Raw genomic sequence first — 18,645 nt, 5'->3', positions numbered from 1 at the left:
GGTACTCCATCCTGATGTCACCTTAGTGTCGCACAGTGCCACATTATTAAATCATAAATAAAGAGGCTTATAGAAGGGCCGAGCCTGGCATCATTCATTCAAATTCAGATACTTCCCTAAACCTTTCATTTAACAAATTTCCGATACCTGGGAAAGAATGCTGAATAAAGAGGACTACAACACTGTTTTTGTTAGTGCTGCAGCCTCCTAACATTCGCCTGCAAATACGTCAAAGTGTAATTTTCAACACTTTGTATGTGTCCAACGTGATTCTACCTTATAGTGTCTTCTGCTTTTAATTACTTCTTAGCACTAGAACACGTCGACAGCTCGAGCTAGATTTGACTCTTATCTCGAGCGTTTATCAATCATTCGTTAAATTGTTTAGAGAAGCTTAATTTGTTTCCAGGTACTTTATCGCCTATTGGCGTTAATAACAAAGAAAGAAACGCATATTACGGAAACATTGCCGAATGAACAATCTCAGAATCGATTCATAAGAAAAAAGGTAAACGGATATTACATATGTTAAACGCCCCAGATCTCTTCGTTTCTGTATCTGCGCAGTGCAAGCGCAAATAATTTTAGATCCTTTTCTTCGCTCGCAGCATCCTACGAAGTGCGACTTGGCATACTTGGTCTGTCAGGAATGCCCGCGCCTAGTGTGCCCTGAAGGCATTCTAGTCGACGCCACATGAGCCTGAGTCGGTTTCAGCCTTGCCCGGCATTCTGTTCCTGAACGGACGCGGACAACAACTGCTTACATACATATATCCTTTAGCTCACTCATGATGTGATGCAATGCCAGAGTGCGAGAGACAGGGCCGAAAATTCAGCTTAACTTGTTCCCAGATACCCATCGTACAGAATTCAGGAAACAAACACGAAACAAGAAAAATGAAGGCAGACCAACATAACAGCAAGAGCGCAAAGCGACGAATGACAATACAGCAATGTCTTGCTTACAATGGTGAGATCAACGTATTCTAGAAATAAGAGCAAAAATCTATCTGAACTACATGAGACATCGGTTAAAATCAAAATACACACTGAGAAAGCCTAAAGATAAAAAAAACGCTACATTAGCTAAAGGAAGTGGCGGAAGAAATCAAATGCAGTAACACGGAAATTTGAGATAGTTGGTTCACCTTCATCCCTTTTACATCGCAGCGACAGGAGACTGAGTGAAGCTTATTGTATTCATAAAATTAGCGACACGTGCGTAAGCACACCGTCAGTGATCATCCATGATTGTGAGGTTTCATATTCAGATTCATAGCAGTATGTTTTGTTGTTTTGGCGGGAAGGAGTAGCCCATGCGCTTCTGGTGGTAATATTAGAGTATATTACCCATGTATGTTTCAATAAAGTTTCAGTTGTTCGCCTTTCCTTTCGTCTCTTCTAGTTCACTGTCTCCTGTCGCTGCGCTGGCAAATGGGATGAGGAAATCAAATGCGCATATTGTGATATGAGCAGAAGAGTATTGCTAAATAAAAACGCACAGAAATAGAAAGCAGGGAATACACCAATATATGAAAAGATTTTTGAAAAAAAAAAAAAAGAATTTCAATGCTTCTTGCGAAATTGTTTCGGAAGTAATACCGTTAGTGTACCAGAAGTTAAACAAGTGCGGAAACATTGTTTATCATTCGTTGTCCATAACAGGCCGTGAATGTTTTCTTAACCAACGCTTTGTGATTCTACATTCATACGTTTCTGCCATTTTACAAAGGGATACCAACCATAATAGTTCCCTATTACGTAGTTTTTTATTTAAACTTATAAAGTGAACACACGCAGTGAGAGTACAGGTTATCTGTTTTCTTTATACAATACTTCTAGAAAAGAAGATGGGAAGGGTGAGACCTAGGGGCATTTTCAATATTCCTTAGCATTTTCTTGTGCAATATCGAGATTGACTTTTCTAAGTTAGTTTTCGTTGTATTACCCCAAACCAGTTGACAATAATTTATATGTGAGTGAAATAATGCATTGTGAAGTAAAACTTGAACCTTTAAAGGTAGAATATATGTTTACGCGTGTCAACCCTACGATGCAAGGCAGTTCTTATATAACGTGGTCCACGTGGATCTCCCACGTCATATTTTCACTGAAATATACTCCAAGTATTTGAACGCGTTTACGAACCCACTTTTTTTAGTTATTGAACTTAATGTCTGTGTTATGGCTAATATTGTGAGGCAGAAGGACGCACCAGCAAATTCCCCTTCCTATTTCGGATAGGCCGAAGCAGCAGCTACCGACCAGCCGGTGCTCACCAACACTTCATCGATGATCGTTACGCTCAGATGAAGATGAAGCTCACTCACAAAGCTTACAACATTCCCCCTCCCGAACGAAAGCGACCATTCTGGTTGCAAACTAAATTTCAAGGTCGGCGGTTAAAGTGTTTCAAACGCGACACGTGCACAATCTCGATGCCGCCAAAACGAAGATCGCGAACAGGCGATGCAGGTGTGATGAGATAGTTTACAGAGGAAGTTTGTTCTAGAACCGTGTACGGGCCAATAAAACGGCTCAGAAACTTTTCACACAGGCCTGAGATGTGAGTAGGTGTCCAGAGTAGCACTTCGTCTTTAGGGCGGAAAGACACCGAGCGATGCGTCGTATTATACATGCTTTTTCTGGAGGCTTGAGTGGCTTCAGTTTGAAGGCGGGCACGATCACGGCAGTTGGCGATACAAGACACAAACTGTCGTGGGAAGGCGCAGCAGAAGGAGTGGAAGCTGAGAAGAAAGATAATTCGAGGGAGAAGAAAAAACGGAGAGTAGGTGGTGGTTCGTTGAACGGCAGTGTTGTAGGCGAAGGTGACAAAGGGGAGTAGAGTCCCAGTTGTTTTGCTGAGGGTGAATGTAGATGAATAGCATATCAGAAGGGGTGCAATGAAAGCGTTCTGTGAGGTTATTGGTCTGAGGGTGTTAAGGAGATGTAGTTTCGTGTCCCGTGCCTGAAGCATGAAGCACTGCGTCGAGTGCGGTGGAGAGGAGCGACTTGCCACGATCGCTAAGGAGGAGGCGAGGGGCGCCGTGGCGAAGAAGTATGGTGTGAGAAAGGCGTTTGCGATTTCGGAAGTGGAGTCGGAAGGAACTGCTGCGGTTCCAGCGTATCGGGTGAGGTGGTCAACGAAAGTAGCGACCCAGCGGTTTTCAGCTGGATTCAAGGGCAGGGGTCCATACAAGTCGATTCTGACGACTTCGAAAGGCGTGAAAGGTCATGGGAGAGGTTGCGAGAGACCGGCAGAAGGTGACGTAGACCGCTTACGTCGTTGCCAAGAGATGCAAGAAGCTACACTTTTCAATACTGAGGTTGAAAGGCCAGGCTAGAAGAAACGACTTTAGATACGGTCGTAGGTTTTTGTGGTATCCAAGGTGACATGCGATGGGGTCTTCATTTGAGGACGCAGAATTTGAGGACGCAGGGAAGAAGGAATTACGGGATCCCATGTGCGACTCAGAGGGCTGTAGTTGTGCCAAAATAATGTGCCATCCTGTAACTTGAAAATGTTGAGCCGACACCGGAGACGGGTATTTGGATGTCTAATAACACCGTTGAGACTATCAATCAACTTTCGACAGTAAGGGTCAGGACTCTGGTGGTGAGCAAGATTGCAGTCTATATCTGGCGTGGGAGCAATAGAGGCAGCGCTCAAAGACTGGATAACTGTGTGGTTAATTGGCGCGACTCCGTTAGAAAAGGAGACGAATGCGAGGACATGTGTTGCGACGGCAAAGCAATAGGGCAACAAGAGAGAACGTCGGCGTCCTTGTGCTTCTTGCCCGATTTGTAAGTGATAGTGAAGTCGTACTCTTGAAGGCGGAGGATCCACCGCCCGAGACGACCGGACAAATTTTTCAAAGAGGATAGCCGGCATAGGGCGTGATGGTCAGTGATGACCGCGAAGGGACGGTCGAACAGGTAAGGACGAAACTTCTGAACAGCGCAGATGACGGCGAGACATTCTTGCTCGGTAATTGTGTATTTTTGTTCCGCAGGAGCCAGAGTTCGGCTTGCATAGGCAACAACTATTTCGGTAGAGGTGTCTTGGCGTTGCAGAAAGACAGCGCCAATGCCATGGCTACTGGCGTTGGTGTGCAAAATTTCCGGAGCTTTGTCATTAAAATGGCAGAGGATGGGACCCGAAGTCAAAGCACGCTTCAGAGTTTCAAATGCTTTTTTGCAAGCAGGACACCAGACGAAAGGCATGTCGTTGTAAAGAAGCGCATGTAAAGGTGAGGCAATAGAGGCGAAATTGCGGATGAATCTGCGGAAGTATGATGCCAAGCCGAGGCAACTGCGCAGATCTTTGACCCGAGTCAGAGGGGAAAGTGCAGCGCAGCAGCGATTTTTTCAGGATCAGGCTTAATTCATTCGCTTCTTGCGAGATGGCCAAGAACTTTAATAGATTACAATGCAAAACGGCGATTCTTCGTATTTAGCTGTAGGCCAGCACTGGAAAGTGCTGTGAAATCTTTATCGAGACGAGTAAGATGATCAGAAAATGACGAAGAAAAAATCACGATGTCATCTAAGTGACAGAAACATGTTTTCATTTGAGGCCGCGGAGAACTGTGTTAGTCATGCGCGTGAATGTAGCAGGAGCGTTGCATAGTCCAAATGGGATTACATTCAATTCCTATAAATTGTCCGGTATTGCGAAAGCAATCTTCTCTTTATCATCTTCAAGCATGGGGATCTGCCAGTAGCCTAGGCTGGAGAAAAATTGGGCGCCTTGTAAACAATCGAGTGCGACGTAAATTCGAGGGAGGAGATACACATCCTTGCGAGTGATTCTATTTAGAGCACGGTAATCTACACAAAAACTAATCGAACCGTCTTTTTTTGCACTAGCACAACAGGCGATGACCAGGAATTGGACGATGGGCGTATGATGTTGCGTGCAAGTATGTCAGCAACATTTTCCTGAATACCCTTGCGCTCCGGTGAAGACACGATATGGACTGGTTTTTAACTATGCCTGATCCTTTGGTGTGGATGCGATGCGTTGCTGCAGTGGTTTGGCCCAGTGCGCCGGAATTGACATCGACCGAGTCTGCGTGCTGGTTCAATACAGCGAGCAATGCGTTTTGCTTGGTCTGCTTGCTGATCGTGTGGCGAAGCGCTGCACTGAGTGAGGCAGGGGATGAATCAGAGCGATCGGAGGCGGAAATGGGAAGAAGAGTGACAGGCTGGGCGGAAGCAACTGATGCAACAGTAGAGCCGCTTCGCAGAAGAATGGGCTCTGTTGTGGCGCTGAAGGCGGCGAGAAGAGAAGAACCACTGGAGAAGCGAAGAAGGGACACGATGATGATAATACCTTTTAAGAGGAGACTAAGGCTGGGTGTAATCAGGACGCCGCCATGTCACAGATAGAATACCTTCGTTTCCCAGATAGAGGACGTGATCGGCAAGCATAACTAAGTGGGAGGAAGGTGATTTTCTATCTGCAAAAATGTTGCATTCAGTGACCTCGATAGTGGGAGGGGCACACGTAATAACTGCTGAGGCGTTTTCAAGAAACTCTCAGCCGAAGATAAGTTGATGGACACAGGAGGGTAGGACAGCAAACTCAATAAAGAGCAAGATGCCATAAATGGTGACTCGGGCTGTGCAAGCTCCACAAGGGTGAATATTCTGTCCATTTGCAGCACGTAAAGAAGGACAAGTGCGAGATGCGCGCATTTTTTGCAGTTTTAAACACAAGTCAAGCTTCATGATAGAAACAGCTGCGCCTGCATCAATTAAAGCTTCCAGTGCATTTCCTTCCACAAATACAGTCAACATGTTGGATGGGAGCAGAGGAGGAATTGGAGGGACGGCAGGCGGTGCGGTTTTACTACGGAAACTGCACAGGTTAGTTTTCCGTGTGGCGGGCAGAAGCTGAAGATGGAGGGCGAAGAGGCGACGACGTAGCGGCCGTGCTGTCGTAGACCGGTAAGGGGACGTCGACGGAGAGGAAAAGCGACGGAGGTCATTATCGGTGTACTACTGTCCAGGAGGAAGCTGGTAAGCGTCGTCACATCGAACGTACCTGTAGCTCGTACGCTCATATCGTAATCGCCGGCGACAGACGCGTGTAACATGACCGCGGATGTCGCAGTAGAAACATACTGGACGAGGTGGGAGAAGTCGCTAATTACCATAAACCGCTGTCGTGGGGATAGAGCGGCTAGGCTGCGTGCCACAGGCGCGTGATGGGCAGGAGGGCAAGGAGAAGGTGCCGCAGTGACTTCTGCATACGTTGGAACGTATGGAGAGGCTGGTGGTTCTGTAGCCATGGGAAGATAAAATGAAGCAAGCTCTTCCTTGATAATGCCACGTAACTCAGGAGATTACACATGTGGCTGTAAGAAAGCAGGCATTGACGAAATATTATTGTGTAGCTCTTCGCGTATAATAGAGCGGATCATGGTGCGCAGATCAGCTTCGGGAGTTTGGCTCGATCCCAGGTAATAGCTGAGCCGGCTCAAGTGTAGGTAGTCAAGTCGCTGGCAAGCGGCACGAATGTCTTCCACCGTGACGCAATTCTGGACAGCTAGAGCTGCGTAGGCAAAAGAGCCAATTCCTTTTAAAATATGGCCAGCACGTTCAGCTTAGACCATAGCATTGTTGACTCGCCGGCAAAGGGCGAGTACGTCCTCAATACAGGATGTGTATGTTTTTCCTGGAAGCTGCACACCGGTCTCTAGCTTCTTTTGGAAAGAGGCCGTACCAGCACCAACAGTTCTGAAGATCTCGCGGATGTGCCTCGCGAACTGAAGCCAGTCAGGAATGACGTCTTTATGGTTGAGGGCCCCATCTTAGCAACGTCACTAAGGTAAAATCAGACGTTGAGTAACTTCATAGAAGCATCCCAGCAGTAAAAAGCGCTCACCCGATGGAATTGTAGCAAGTCTTCGACATCGTCACCGCGGAGACCGGCGAAAACAGGAAGGTCGCGTTAACGTGAGGTAACTCACCATGTGGCTGGGTCGAATGGCGACGAGGAAGTTCACCATGAGACGTCAGCTGTGCAGACGAGGCATGGGCAGCCGTCGGATGCACATCGGTAGCGACAGGCGCCGGAACGGTAACAGAGCAGGCGGATGTGACTGCGCCATGACGGTTGATGTGCCGCCAAGAGCTCGACCGGAACGGAGCTCCGGGAGGTGCCGCGTTGAGGACGCTGGGAAGAAGGACGCACCAGCAAATTCACTTTTCTATTTCGGATAGGCCGAAGCAGCAGCTACCGACCAGCCGATGCTCATCAAAACTTCGTCTTCTTCCCACGATACGATAACCGATGATGATTACGCTAAGATGCAGGTGGCGTTCACTCACAGTACTTACAATATTTTTGTTTATAGCATGATATAGAACAGCCTACTTTTCCCTGCAGCTCGTTCACGTTTTGATGTACATATTAACAGGCAATAAGAAGTTTAGACGTGATATTCCGTGCGCGTATGAAACACAATAATGGCAGTTAAGAGTTGATTGCCGTGATTCTTTTTCGGCCACACGACAAATGGCGCAATAACAAATCCCTGCAGCTCGTTCACGTTTTTGTTCATATACTACCAGGCCATAAGAAGTTCAGAGGTGATATTCCGTGCGCGTGTGAAAAACAATCACGGCAATTAAAGTTGATTGCCGCGATTGTTTTTCGGCCACACGACGAATGGCGCCATAACCAATCCCTGCAGCTCGTCCATGTTTGGTGTATATACTACCAGGCCATAAGAAGTTTAAACGTGATATTCCGTGCGCGTATGAAAAACAATCACGGCTATTAAGAGTTGGTAAGACGCCCGACTACGGTCCGGAGTGCCCGGATTCGAACCCGACCTCGGAGGCTGCGTTTCGATGGAGGCGATACGAAGGTGGTGATGGTAGAAAACATTTATATAAGACAAATACAGGAGGTTATGCGTGAGCTGACCCTGAAGGGGCCTACCCTCACAAACACTAGGTGGAGGTCCCTAGTTCGGGACCCCAGTGGCGTCTGCCGCCGCTCGGGCTCGCCCGACTAAGGCCCGTTGGGCCTTCAGGTCGGAGCAGCCGAGCAGGGTCGCCTCCCAGTCCTCCCGGGTTGAGTTGGGGTGAGGGGGGATAGCCGGATTTGAGGGGCAGGCCCACACCATGTGGTAGATGTCCGAAGACACCACCCCACAGTGCGGGCAGCTGCCAGAGAAAGCAGGGCCGAAGTGTTTTAGAGCTGCCGGGCACAGCAGTGTGTTTGTATAGAGGCGGAGTAGAAGCCGCTCTTCCGCCTTTGAAAGGCCTTTACATGGGCGGGGGTAAAGGCTGTGGCTAGATTGGTAGTAATTTACGATATCTTTGAATGTATAAGCCGGATTAGGATCAGCGTCCTGGTCGGAGGGGGAGGAGGAGGAAACTTCCCGGATAGCATAGGATAGGAAATACGTTAGTTTCTCTACGAGGGTCTTGTGCTAGTAGCGGAAGAGTTCCATCTTCCGTCTTCTCACAGGGTCGGTGCCCCTATTCCAGGGCTCCGCTGAGCTTCGCTGCTCGCTGGCCGTGCTGGATTAAACCTAGTTGGCAATCCAAATCGCCGCTGGAGAGCCGGCTCTCCCACTGTTCCGCACTCGGGTCTTTACGAAAGCTGTCGTTATTTTTACATTGCCACGTGATGTGGTATAGCGAAGGTTTGCTACCACACCATGGGCAGGTGTCTCGATATTGTGACGGGTAAATTTTGCTCAGGGTATGCAGGTTAGGGAATGTTCCTGTCTGCAGTCTTCGCCAGTACACGGCCTCTTGTTGTTTTAGATCCCGATGAGGCGGCGGATAGCGGATCCGTACCCCCTTATAGTAGTTAAGAATGTCGGAGTACGTAGGGCCGACTCGCTCGGGTAGATCGTCCGATTGGGAGGAAGCTCGGCTCGTGTACCCTCGAGCTACCTGATCGGCGCGTTCGTTCCCCGCTATGCCGGTGTGTCCTGGCACCCAGTAGATGTTGTGTTTGACTTTTGATGGGGTCGTGCTATGGAGGAGCCTGAGGGCGGCGCGACCTATGCGGCCGTTCATGTAGTTACGGCACGCTTCTCTAGAATCTGTAAGAATGGTAAGGGACGTGTTGCATCGATACCCGGCTACCACCGCAAGAGCAACGGCCAGCTCCTCCCCTTCGGTTACCGTGCATTCCCTGACTGAGGCGCTAGCTAGTTCCTTTAGGTTGGAATCAATAGCTACCGCCACGGCGCTATTATGTGAGCTTCCTGTATACGAAGCCGCGTCCGTGTATACCGTGGTGGATCTTGTAGCTAAATTTAGTTGTGCATACTTCGCCCGGGCTGCTCTACGGGCCACATGCAAGTTGGGGTCCATGTTCCGGGGAAGGGAGCTAACCTTTAGCGTCTGGCGAATTGCGTCCGGTATGCTCGCAGTACGGTTCTCGATTTCCGCAGTTGCACCTAGCCCCAGTCGCCTAAGAAGCGAGCGCCCCGTAGGAGTCTGCTGGAGCCTGGCTATCTGCGTGACCAGTTGGGCTTCTTTGATCTCTTCGAAGGTGTTGTGAATGCCAAGAGCTAGCAGTTTTGCGTTAGAGGTGTTCATTGGTAGGTGCAGGGCTGTCTTGTAAGCTTTGCGGATGATGACATCTGCACTTTCCACTTCTCCTTTGTTGAGGTTGAAATACGGGAGGGCGTAGCCTACGCGACTGAGTACCAGGCTCTGAACCAGGCGCAGGGTATCCCCCTCTCGCATACCGCTCCGCTTCTGCGACACACGCGTGATCATCCTGGCGACCTGAGTGGTCGATTGCTTGAGAAGGCCGAGCGTATGGCTGCATCGCTGATTGTTCTGAAGCCACATTCCTAAGACTCGTATCTTGTCTCGTTCGGGAAGTAGCTTTCCTTCGAGGGAGACATTGAGGGTCCCTTCTTTGAGTTTCCCTTTGTGAACTCGCAAGAGTTCGGATTTTTCTGTGGAGCAGGCGAGACCTCGTGCATGGACATATTCTTCTACGCAGGTAGCCGCTGCTTGCAGCCGTTCTTCTTTCTGGCCGAGCGATCCGGAGGTAACCCAAACCGTGAAGTCGTCAGCGTACATGGCGTGCTGTATGCCTTCGATCTTCTCAAGTTGTCTAGCGAGTCCGATCATAGCCACATTAAAAAGTAGTGGCGAGATGACGGACCCTTGAGGTGTGCCTTTGTTGGGGGTCGAGAATTTATCGCTGCGAAGGTCTCCGAGCCCAACCGTTGCAGTTCGGTTGGAAAGAAAGGCCTTCACGTAGCTGTGAATCTTCTCGCCACAGTGGAGGTTGTCGAGTCCTTCCATTACAGCCGCATGGCTAACGTTGTCAAAGGCCCCTTTAATATCAAGGGCCATGACCGCGTTCTCGCCAGCGCTGGGGACATTGGTGAGGACTTCCTCTTTGAGTTGTATGAGGACGTCCTGCGTGGAGAGGTGAGCTCGGAAGCCGAACATGCTGTGGGGGTACAGGTCTTCATCCTCCATGTAATTTTGGAGCCTCCGAGTAACGACACGCTCGTAGAGCTTGCCTAGGCAGGAGGTGAGTGAGATAGGTTGGAGGTTTTCGATCTGGAGTTTCTTACCCGGTTTTGGGATCATTACGACCTCTGCATGCTTCCACTCTTCAGGAACCGTTCCTGCGGCCCAGTGCCCGTTGAGGAAGGTTGTCAATTGGTCGACTGCCCCGTCGCTGAGGTTGTGTATGAGTGCATTATGGATCTTGTCTGCACCCGCCGCCGTGTTGCGCGTGCATACCTTTATGGCAGCGAACACTTCTTCCCTGGTGATCGGTCTGTCCAGGTGGGTGTTCGGTCTTCCCAAGTATGGTTTCGGGTATGCTGCAGGCAAGGTCGTGCCGTAGCATTTCTCTTTTACTTTATCTAACAGTTCCTTCTCCGTACCCTCGAAGGTGTGGATGAGTCTGCGGATAGCTTTCCCGCTTTCGGCCCTGGTTTGGATAGGGTCGAGAAGGGTCTTGAGTATACGCCACGTTTTGGCCGTGCTGAGGGTGCCGTCCAGCGAGCTACTGAACTGCTGCCAGCTCTGCCTGGCCAGTTGAGCTGCGTACTCCTCCGCTATCTTGGTGACTTCTGCAATCTTCAGCTTGAGTTTCCTGTTAAAGCGCTGCTTCTTCCAGCGCTTGGTGAGCCCTCGGCGTGCCTCCCATAGCCTGAGGAGCCGAGGGTCCACCTCTGGTGTTTGCTCGGTGCGATCCACTTCTTGAGTGTACTGCTTCTGGATGTCTTTGAGTTGTTGACACCAATCATCTATGGAAGTAATCCTCCCTTCCAGGTCCGCGCATGCCTTGCGGAAGGCCGGCCAGTTGTTGGTGATCTTGGCCGTGCCGAGCTTGCGCTTGATGTTGGTGGCTGTTATTGTGATCTTCAAGATATAATGGTCACTGCCTAGATTCTCCAGCAGATTCTCCCACGTTGCATGTTTCGCCCCCCTGGCAAAAGTTAAGTCCGGACACGTATCCTGGCAGACAGAATTGCCAAGGCGCGTGGGTTGAGTTTCGTCTGTTAAGAGGGTACATTGGATCGCTTCCGCCGCATCCTCGACCTCTATACCTTTCTGATTATTTGTGGGGTATCCCCACTGCTGTCCGCGAGCGTTAAAGTCACCTACAATTAGCAGCGTGTTGCTTTTAGCAAGTTTGCTGGCCCCTAGAAAGAGTTTATGAAAATTCGCGTCCCGCTGGCGAGGCGGGCTATAGAGGTTTACGAGAAAGACACTCTTTTCCTTGTGCTTCTTTTTGGGAATAATTTCCGTCACTAAGTGCTCAATTTTCGTGTTGGGAATCGGGTCATGGGCTATGGTTACCAACTTTTTGCTCACCAGGGTTGCCGTGCGTCCGGTATCGTAGCACGTATATCCCCTGAGTGTCGGTGTCGTGTTAGTTTCCTGTAAAGCTATTATATCGGGTGTGGAGTCTTGCGTGAGTAGAAACTGCATTAGGAGTCCCTGTTTTTGGCGGTACCCCCTGCAGTTCCATTGCCAGATTTCTAGTGGTGTTTGTTTAGCCATGGCTTTGGGCGTTGTTCGAATTGGAGCCTTCAGTGACGAAACGGCGCTCTTGTATGAGCCTGTCCCGGGCCTCTTTGTTATTCGTCGCGTATTTTGGCTTTTGACGTGGTCCTGCCACGCAACGTTTTGCTCTATTAACGTGACTTTCTGTTCTAATAGGTTGGTTTTGACATACATAGCATCTAATCTTGCATGAGTTTGGCGAAACTCTTCTTTGATGCGAACCGTGAAATTCTCCACGTGCTGCATCAAAGCTCTTAATTCCTCGGGGCTCAAGTCTAAGGCGGACGGGGGTCGTTGCACTTCTGCCGGCGGGATCGGGGTCCACGGTACCTGCCCTGTTCTTTGAGCCTGCATCTCTTTAATGAGGTCATTGACTTTTTTACGGAGATATGCATTCTCCTCTCTCAGAGCTTTAACCTCTTCCGAGTTACGCGTAATATTATTTTGATCCGAGTGCGTAAACAGTGAGTTTGGAGGGCCCGCTCCCCAGCTCACCTTAACGCCGCCCTTCTGTTGTTGCTTCTGCGACTGCTGCTGTCGCTGCTCCAGCTTGGCCGTTGACCGGTTTAGCGGCGGGAAAGAGTCCTCCCTGGATCGGCTCTGGCTGCGATCTTGCACTATGCTACGGCCTTGGCTCGAGGAGCGGCCATGGTCCCGCTCCGAGCTCAGCCACCTGGTTCGGCGCTCTTGACTCAGGTTCCGGTTCCGCTGCTGCTGCTGCTGCAGCTGCAATTGTTGCAATTGCTGCTGGGGCTCCCACTGCAGCTGCTGCAGTTGTTGTTGCTGCTGCTGCTGCCGCTGCCAGTGTTGTTGCCTGGACTGCCGGACGCCGCTCGTGCTGCCCCGGAGCTCGTCAGTAGTTTTGAGGCGTCGACGGCACTCTCTGGTGACGTGGTCGCCTTGGCACACCATGCATTTCGCCTTGCACTGGTGCCCTTCTGGTGGGTCGTGTGTGCCGCACGTCCTACAGAGCTTGGTGTTCGGCGTTGGACAGACGTCCGAACGGTGGCCTCGCTTTCCGCATACGTAGCAGATCTGCCTCGTAGGACGATATGGGTAGGTCTTGAATTCTCCAGAACGGTAAATGACCCACTGCGGGATATACGGGCCGTCGAAAGTGATGAGCGCCGTTTCCGACCTGCCCAGCATTCTCGCTTCGCGAATCTCCACTCCTTGGGATCGAAGCCGGAGCCTAGATTTCAGTAGGGCCGGTGATTGCCCCGGCATAACACCGTGGATGACGGCACGCTTGAGGTCATCCGGTAGGGCTGGATAGGTGTTGGTTTCATAGATTTGGTCATTTATAGTGAGCTTTTCGATCTTCCTGAGCACGTCGGCGATGTCCAGGTCGGGCGTGCTCGCAATCATGATGTTCGAACCGGGCCGGAGTCTCATGATGAAGTCTTGTTCCTTGATCTTTCCTCCGCTGGCCGCGACGAGGGCTTGCGTTGCCTGGTCGACACGGATTTCGCTGATTTTTATACCTCCCTTGGGACGGTAGATGATCTTGATATCATCCTTCGGCAGCGGCGGCGGACGTGGCCGTATTTGCCGCTTCCCGGAGAGAGAGCGCGCGGGCGGCGGCGTCGGCAGCCTCGTTTCCAGCCAGCCCCTGATGAGCAGGAGCCCAAATAATATATCGGGTAGCGGGGTCCCCAATGTAGGAGCTATTTTGAAGTATTCGGTAGGCTAGATAAGGGGTCCAGCCCTGTTCGACATTCCGACAGGCCCCTCGCGAGTCGGAAATTATATATTTCGAGTCAGAGTGGAAAGCAGCCAATGCTATGGCGACCTCCTCCGCATGAGTTATGTTGCGGGCCCTGAAGCTAAGACCGTTGACTGTTTTCGCCTCGTGGACGACTGCGGCCGTGTACCACCCCCCATGGTGCGGGCCAGAGGCGTCCACATAAAAAACGCCGGGCTTAGAACCATAATGGCGTGCCAGGGCTTCCGCCCGCGCCAGGCGTCTGCCATCATGGTCTTCGTGTGCCATTTTGGCGGGAAGAGGGCGTACGCGGAGGGCGCATCTCCACGGCACTGGAATGCGTGCCCGTTCTTCCATAAGTGTCGTATGTTTGATGTGGAGCCGGGCAAGACGGCGGCGGCCCGACTGCGTCTGCGACAAACGCGTATATTGATTTGTGAGGTGCGCTTCCCTCAATTCCCTGAAGGTGTTCACCATTCCCAGTGCCATGAGGCGCTGGTTTGAGGTAGTCACCGGAATATCGAGGGCCCGCTTATAGATTTTGCGGAGAATGACCTCGAGGGCATCCTCATCTTGCTTCCGCAGGAGGAGATATGGAGTCGAATAAAGGATTCGACTGGTTACGAAGGCGTTTGCCAGCCGCAAGGCATCCTTGCTTCGTAACCCCCCGCGTTTATTGGAAACCCGGCGGACCAAGCGGCCCACCTGGTCCCCCACCTTGCAGAGTTTAGCCAATGTGGTGTCTGGCTTGCGGTGTTGGTGAATGAAGAGTCCCAGTACTCGGACTTCTTGTGTTTCTGGAATTGGACCTGATTGAAGAGTAAGTTGAATTTTAGTAGTGCATTTTGGAGAGGGGCGGATGTGCACAAATTCCGATTTCTGTGGGGAGCATTGAAGGCCGCAGCGACTAGCATAGCGGTCTACTATAGTCGCCGCCTGCTGCAGGCTGGCCTCAATGTCTCCAAGTGAGCCCTGTGTAGCCCACAGTGTGATGTCGTCGGCGTACAGAGCATGCTGCACGCCCTCGACAGCACCCAGCTGGGCCGGCAGGCGCATCATGGCCAAATTGAATAGCAGGGGAGAAAGCACTGCGCCTTGCGGCTTTCCCCTGGTACCTAGGGGGAAGGGGCCGTGTTCGTTATCCTGAATGCGGATGTAAGATTGGCGGTCTGTGAGGAATTGGCGGATATATTGGAAGGCACGGTGGCCACAGTTGGTTTGACTTAAATGAGTGAGACTAATATCATGCGTTACATTGTCGAAAGCCCCCTTAAGGTCCAGGGCAAGTACGACCCTGTCGTTATGAGGGCACTCGAGGGGGTCAAGGACTTCCCGATGTAGTTGAAGCAAGACATCCTGTGCGGATCTATGTGGGCGAAATGCGTACATGATGTCCGCGAAGACATGTTGTGTCTCAAGGTACTCAGACAACCGGTCCTGCACCATCGTCTCCATAAGTTTGCCCACACAAGGGGTAAGAGAGATGGGGCGAAGGTTGTCCGTGTTTATTGCTTTGCCGGCCTTTGGTATGAATGTGACCACAGCGGTTTTCCAATCAATGGGGAGTGGCGCATCTTCTCGCCATATTGCATTGATGTAGTCCAATAAAGTGGTATAAGCTGAGTCGGGAAGGTTAGCTAGTAATTTAACAGTGATTTTGTCCCGGCCAGGTGCAGTGCCACGTTTCATTTTGCCCAGGGCTGCCCGTAAGTCGTGGAGCTTAAACGGCTGATCAAGCTCAGCGTTCTCAGAGCCTGCATAAGAGTACGCCTGCCCACGGGTGTCCTGTATGTTGCACAAATATCGGTCGCTGAGTTTGCGCGCGAGTTGTGTAGTATTACCAGAGAAGGTGTGGACTACACGCTGAAGATGTTTTTGTGTTTCTCTACGGGTCTGAGTTGGATCAATGAGGGCGCGAAAGAGGCGCCATGTGTTTCGGCTGGACATTTGACGCGCTGCCGTGATGCACCTATCCACCCAGTTAGAGTCGGCGAGCTGGGCCGCATACTCAGCCGCTCGCTGGGTGAGCTCGGCAATTCGAGCTTTAAGGTTTCTGTTATGTTTCTGCCGGCGCCATCGGCGGACGAGGGAGTGCCGAGCTTCCCAGAGGTGGAGTAGGTGGTTGCCCACATCCGATACCACCTCTGAAAGCTGAATCTGAGTTTCGGTGGAGCGAAGGTGTGAAACCAAATGCTAGGACCATGAGGTATACCCTTGCTCTCTAATGGATGTTGTGTTGTCGAAATTTTGTCTGAATTTCGTCCAATCTGGGAGACGGGCTTGTGTTGTGGGTTTAGAGAGTGGACGAGTTCTGATTGTGGTATTGATAATGCAGTGGTCGCTGCCGAGGGTTTCCTCGGTGTTGACCCAGTCTGCATGTTGGATGTTATAAGTAAAGGTGAGGTCCGGACAGGTGTCCCTTGTCACGGAGTTACCAAGTCGGGTTGGGTGGACGGGGTCAGTGTGAAGAGTGAGGCCCAGCGTGGACGCAAGCTCCGCCAACCTGCGCCCTCGCTTTTCTTCACGGTGGTAGCCCCAAAGCCGACTGGGGGCGTTAAAGTCGCCTACAATCAGGAGGGGTCTCGACCCGCGACTCTCAGCGCTCGGCTGAAGAGGTCTGAAAAAGAAATGTGTTGCAGTTTAGGAGGACAGTATACATTGAGAATGTGAAGTGGTGGGTCCTGCTTGCGGAGAGGGAGGAGAGTCACCATCACATAAGAATATACAATTTGGAGGTCGAGGTCGACAAGATTAGCTGTATAATTTTTGTGGACACAAAGACAAGTCGAGGGGTCTTGTTGGAATGTCGTATAGCTTGTGAGTGCGGCGCCCATCCCTGGCTCTTGGAGGGCTACCACGGCTGGTAAGCATTCAAAAGTTGCGAGGTAAAGACGAAAGTTGGTCCGCTTACAGCGGGCACGGAAACCTCTGCAGTTCCACTGTGTTATTGTAAATGGGGAAGCCGAGTTTGAAGGTTGAAAGCGCCTACTTTTAGGGGGCCCCGCCATCATTACGATTAAATATAAATTTGGAGGGAGCGACTACCTCAGAGCCAGCACCCAAAGGCTGGGCATGGAGCTCAGTCCCCGGGTGAGGGGCAGCTTCCTCGGAGTCCGAGTCTATGACTTGACGGCTTGTTTTGGGAAGTCGAGAGGACACAACCCGAAGGGGTCCCGATCGTCGGAGAAGGCGGGCATTTTCACTGACATGTTTTGAAATCTTAGCCGGAACAGTCTCCATGACCTTGGTCAGGACCTGCTCCATTGCTGCTCTGATCATTGAGGTAAGTTTCATAGTCAGGCGGGCCTCCATCTCAGCAAGGACCGCCGGGAAGGCTGGTGATGATGCCACCGGCTCGCTCTCCATGTTCTCCGGGCTAGGAGGGCAGGGAGGATTAGAAGCCAATCTGCTTTCTAAAGCTTGAATTTTGGTAAGCAGCATCTCATTTTGGGCCCGGATTGCTGCCATCTGTTTTTGGAGCTCGATATCAACGTGAGAATGGGAGGGAGGGGGAGGAGAGGAGGCAACCCCACCCATGCCACTCACCTGTTTGTCATTTTTCACGGCACGGGCCCAAGCATCAGCTGTGCCATCCGTCTTGTTATTATGGGCTTTGTGGCCTTTTTCCCCATTCGGTGGTGGCGGAGGCGTCTGTCCCTTGGCGCCACCTCCGTCAGGGGACTCTTGCTGCTTTTTCGCTGTGATGTTGGTCTGACGTTTTGCGATGTCTTTGGTTGTGGCGCCGGAGTGTTTTGGCTTCCCGTCAGAATGCCGTGTTGCTGCAGGCCCCGAGCGCTTGGCCGTAGAGGGCGAGCGGAATTTCCTCGAGCACTCAGGAGAGTTTGTTGGGTGCCCGAACCCACATGTCGCACATTTCGGCTGACAGTCGTGAGGAGCCCGCACCCCCTCCACTGCCGGCCCTTTTTGGCCACACAGGCCGCAGCTTTCACCATTCGGGTTGGGACATGTGTCCGCCCGGTGTCCAACTGTGCCGCACTTCACACATGCCGGAATTGTTCTTTTGTATGCCCGGACCAGGACAATTTCTGAGTTGTAATGCACATACCGAGGCACAGTCTTCCCGGCGACGAAGAGACGTCCATGTGCTGTGCGATGTCAGCGCACGTTAAAGATCCCCAGTTGGTCGAAATTACTCCGTAGCCCTCCACTACGGCTCCTCTTTCTCCCTTTCCACTTTCATTCCCACCTTCTTTCCCCTACGACGCGGTTCAGGTTTCCACAGAAACAAGCGTGACAGATACCGCGCCTTTTCCTTCCTGTGAACCAACTATATATACAATTAAGAGTTGCAAACGAAGTGATCACGTTTCAGAGCAGAAGTGCAACGCACGCTAGCTGCCAGGGCAATCCGTCACCGAAGGGTCTACAATTGTCGCGCTCAATGCCTCTGTCATTCGCTCTCATCTTCATCCGACCGCAAGAAACAAGTAAAAACAGGTACCACTTTCTTTTTTGTGCCTTGTGGCGCAACCAACCACACCACACATTGCAGGAATATTAGGAATAATGCTTAAAAACGCAGCAAGCGCCGCGCATCCAATGCAGAAAGCCCACGCTTTTTCCTACACCGCGAAAATCACTGCTATCGCCAGCGCCGCCGCATCTCCACTAACGCCACGGTCTAACGCTCGTCTATACCCACTTCAGGGCGAAGGCTTCTCCCATATCCCTCTAGTTAACCCCTGCATCCCCTTGACCCCTCCTTTTGCATATCCCAGTTGTCAACTGCCCCTGTGTTGCTTAGACGCTGAGCTGTGGTTATTATTAGTAACCACTTCAAGCCACTATTTGAAGTGCCAATGATACTTTAAATGCGGCTAGTTGGTTGTTCATAATAATCACAGGAGCGCGCTAACTTGCAGAACAGAAAAACGGGATCACAAAATACACAACAC

The 18,645-nt window shown here is 51.1% G+C and overlaps 1 protein-coding gene across 1 annotated transcript in view; it reads right to left on the bottom strand.

Annotated features, from left to right (window-relative positions):
• Positions 1-18,415, bottom strand: part of LOC146177744 (uncharacterized) — a 36,432-nt gene extending 18,017 nt beyond the window's left edge. The window contains exons 1-2 of the mRNA XM_084581629.1: positions 18,393-18,415; positions 12,520-13,636 (exon numbers count right to left, since the gene is read on the bottom strand). Coding sequence (XP_084437755.1) covers positions 12,520-13,636; positions 18,393-18,415 — 1,140 coding nt within the window. The remainder of the gene's footprint in view (positions 1-12,519; positions 13,637-18,392) is intronic.
• Between the last annotated feature and the right edge of the window lie 230 nt (positions 18,416-18,645).

Source organism: Amblyomma maculatum, chromosome 10 (genome assembly GCF_055883805.1).
Source record: "Amblyomma maculatum isolate TAMU_Amacu chromosome 10, ASM5588380v1, whole genome shotgun sequence".
Lineage (NCBI taxonomy): Eukaryota > Metazoa > Arthropoda > Arachnida > Ixodida > Ixodidae > Amblyomma > Amblyomma maculatum.
Note: the sequence above shows the minus strand (reverse complement) of the source record. Positions and strands in the feature narration are given on the sequence as shown.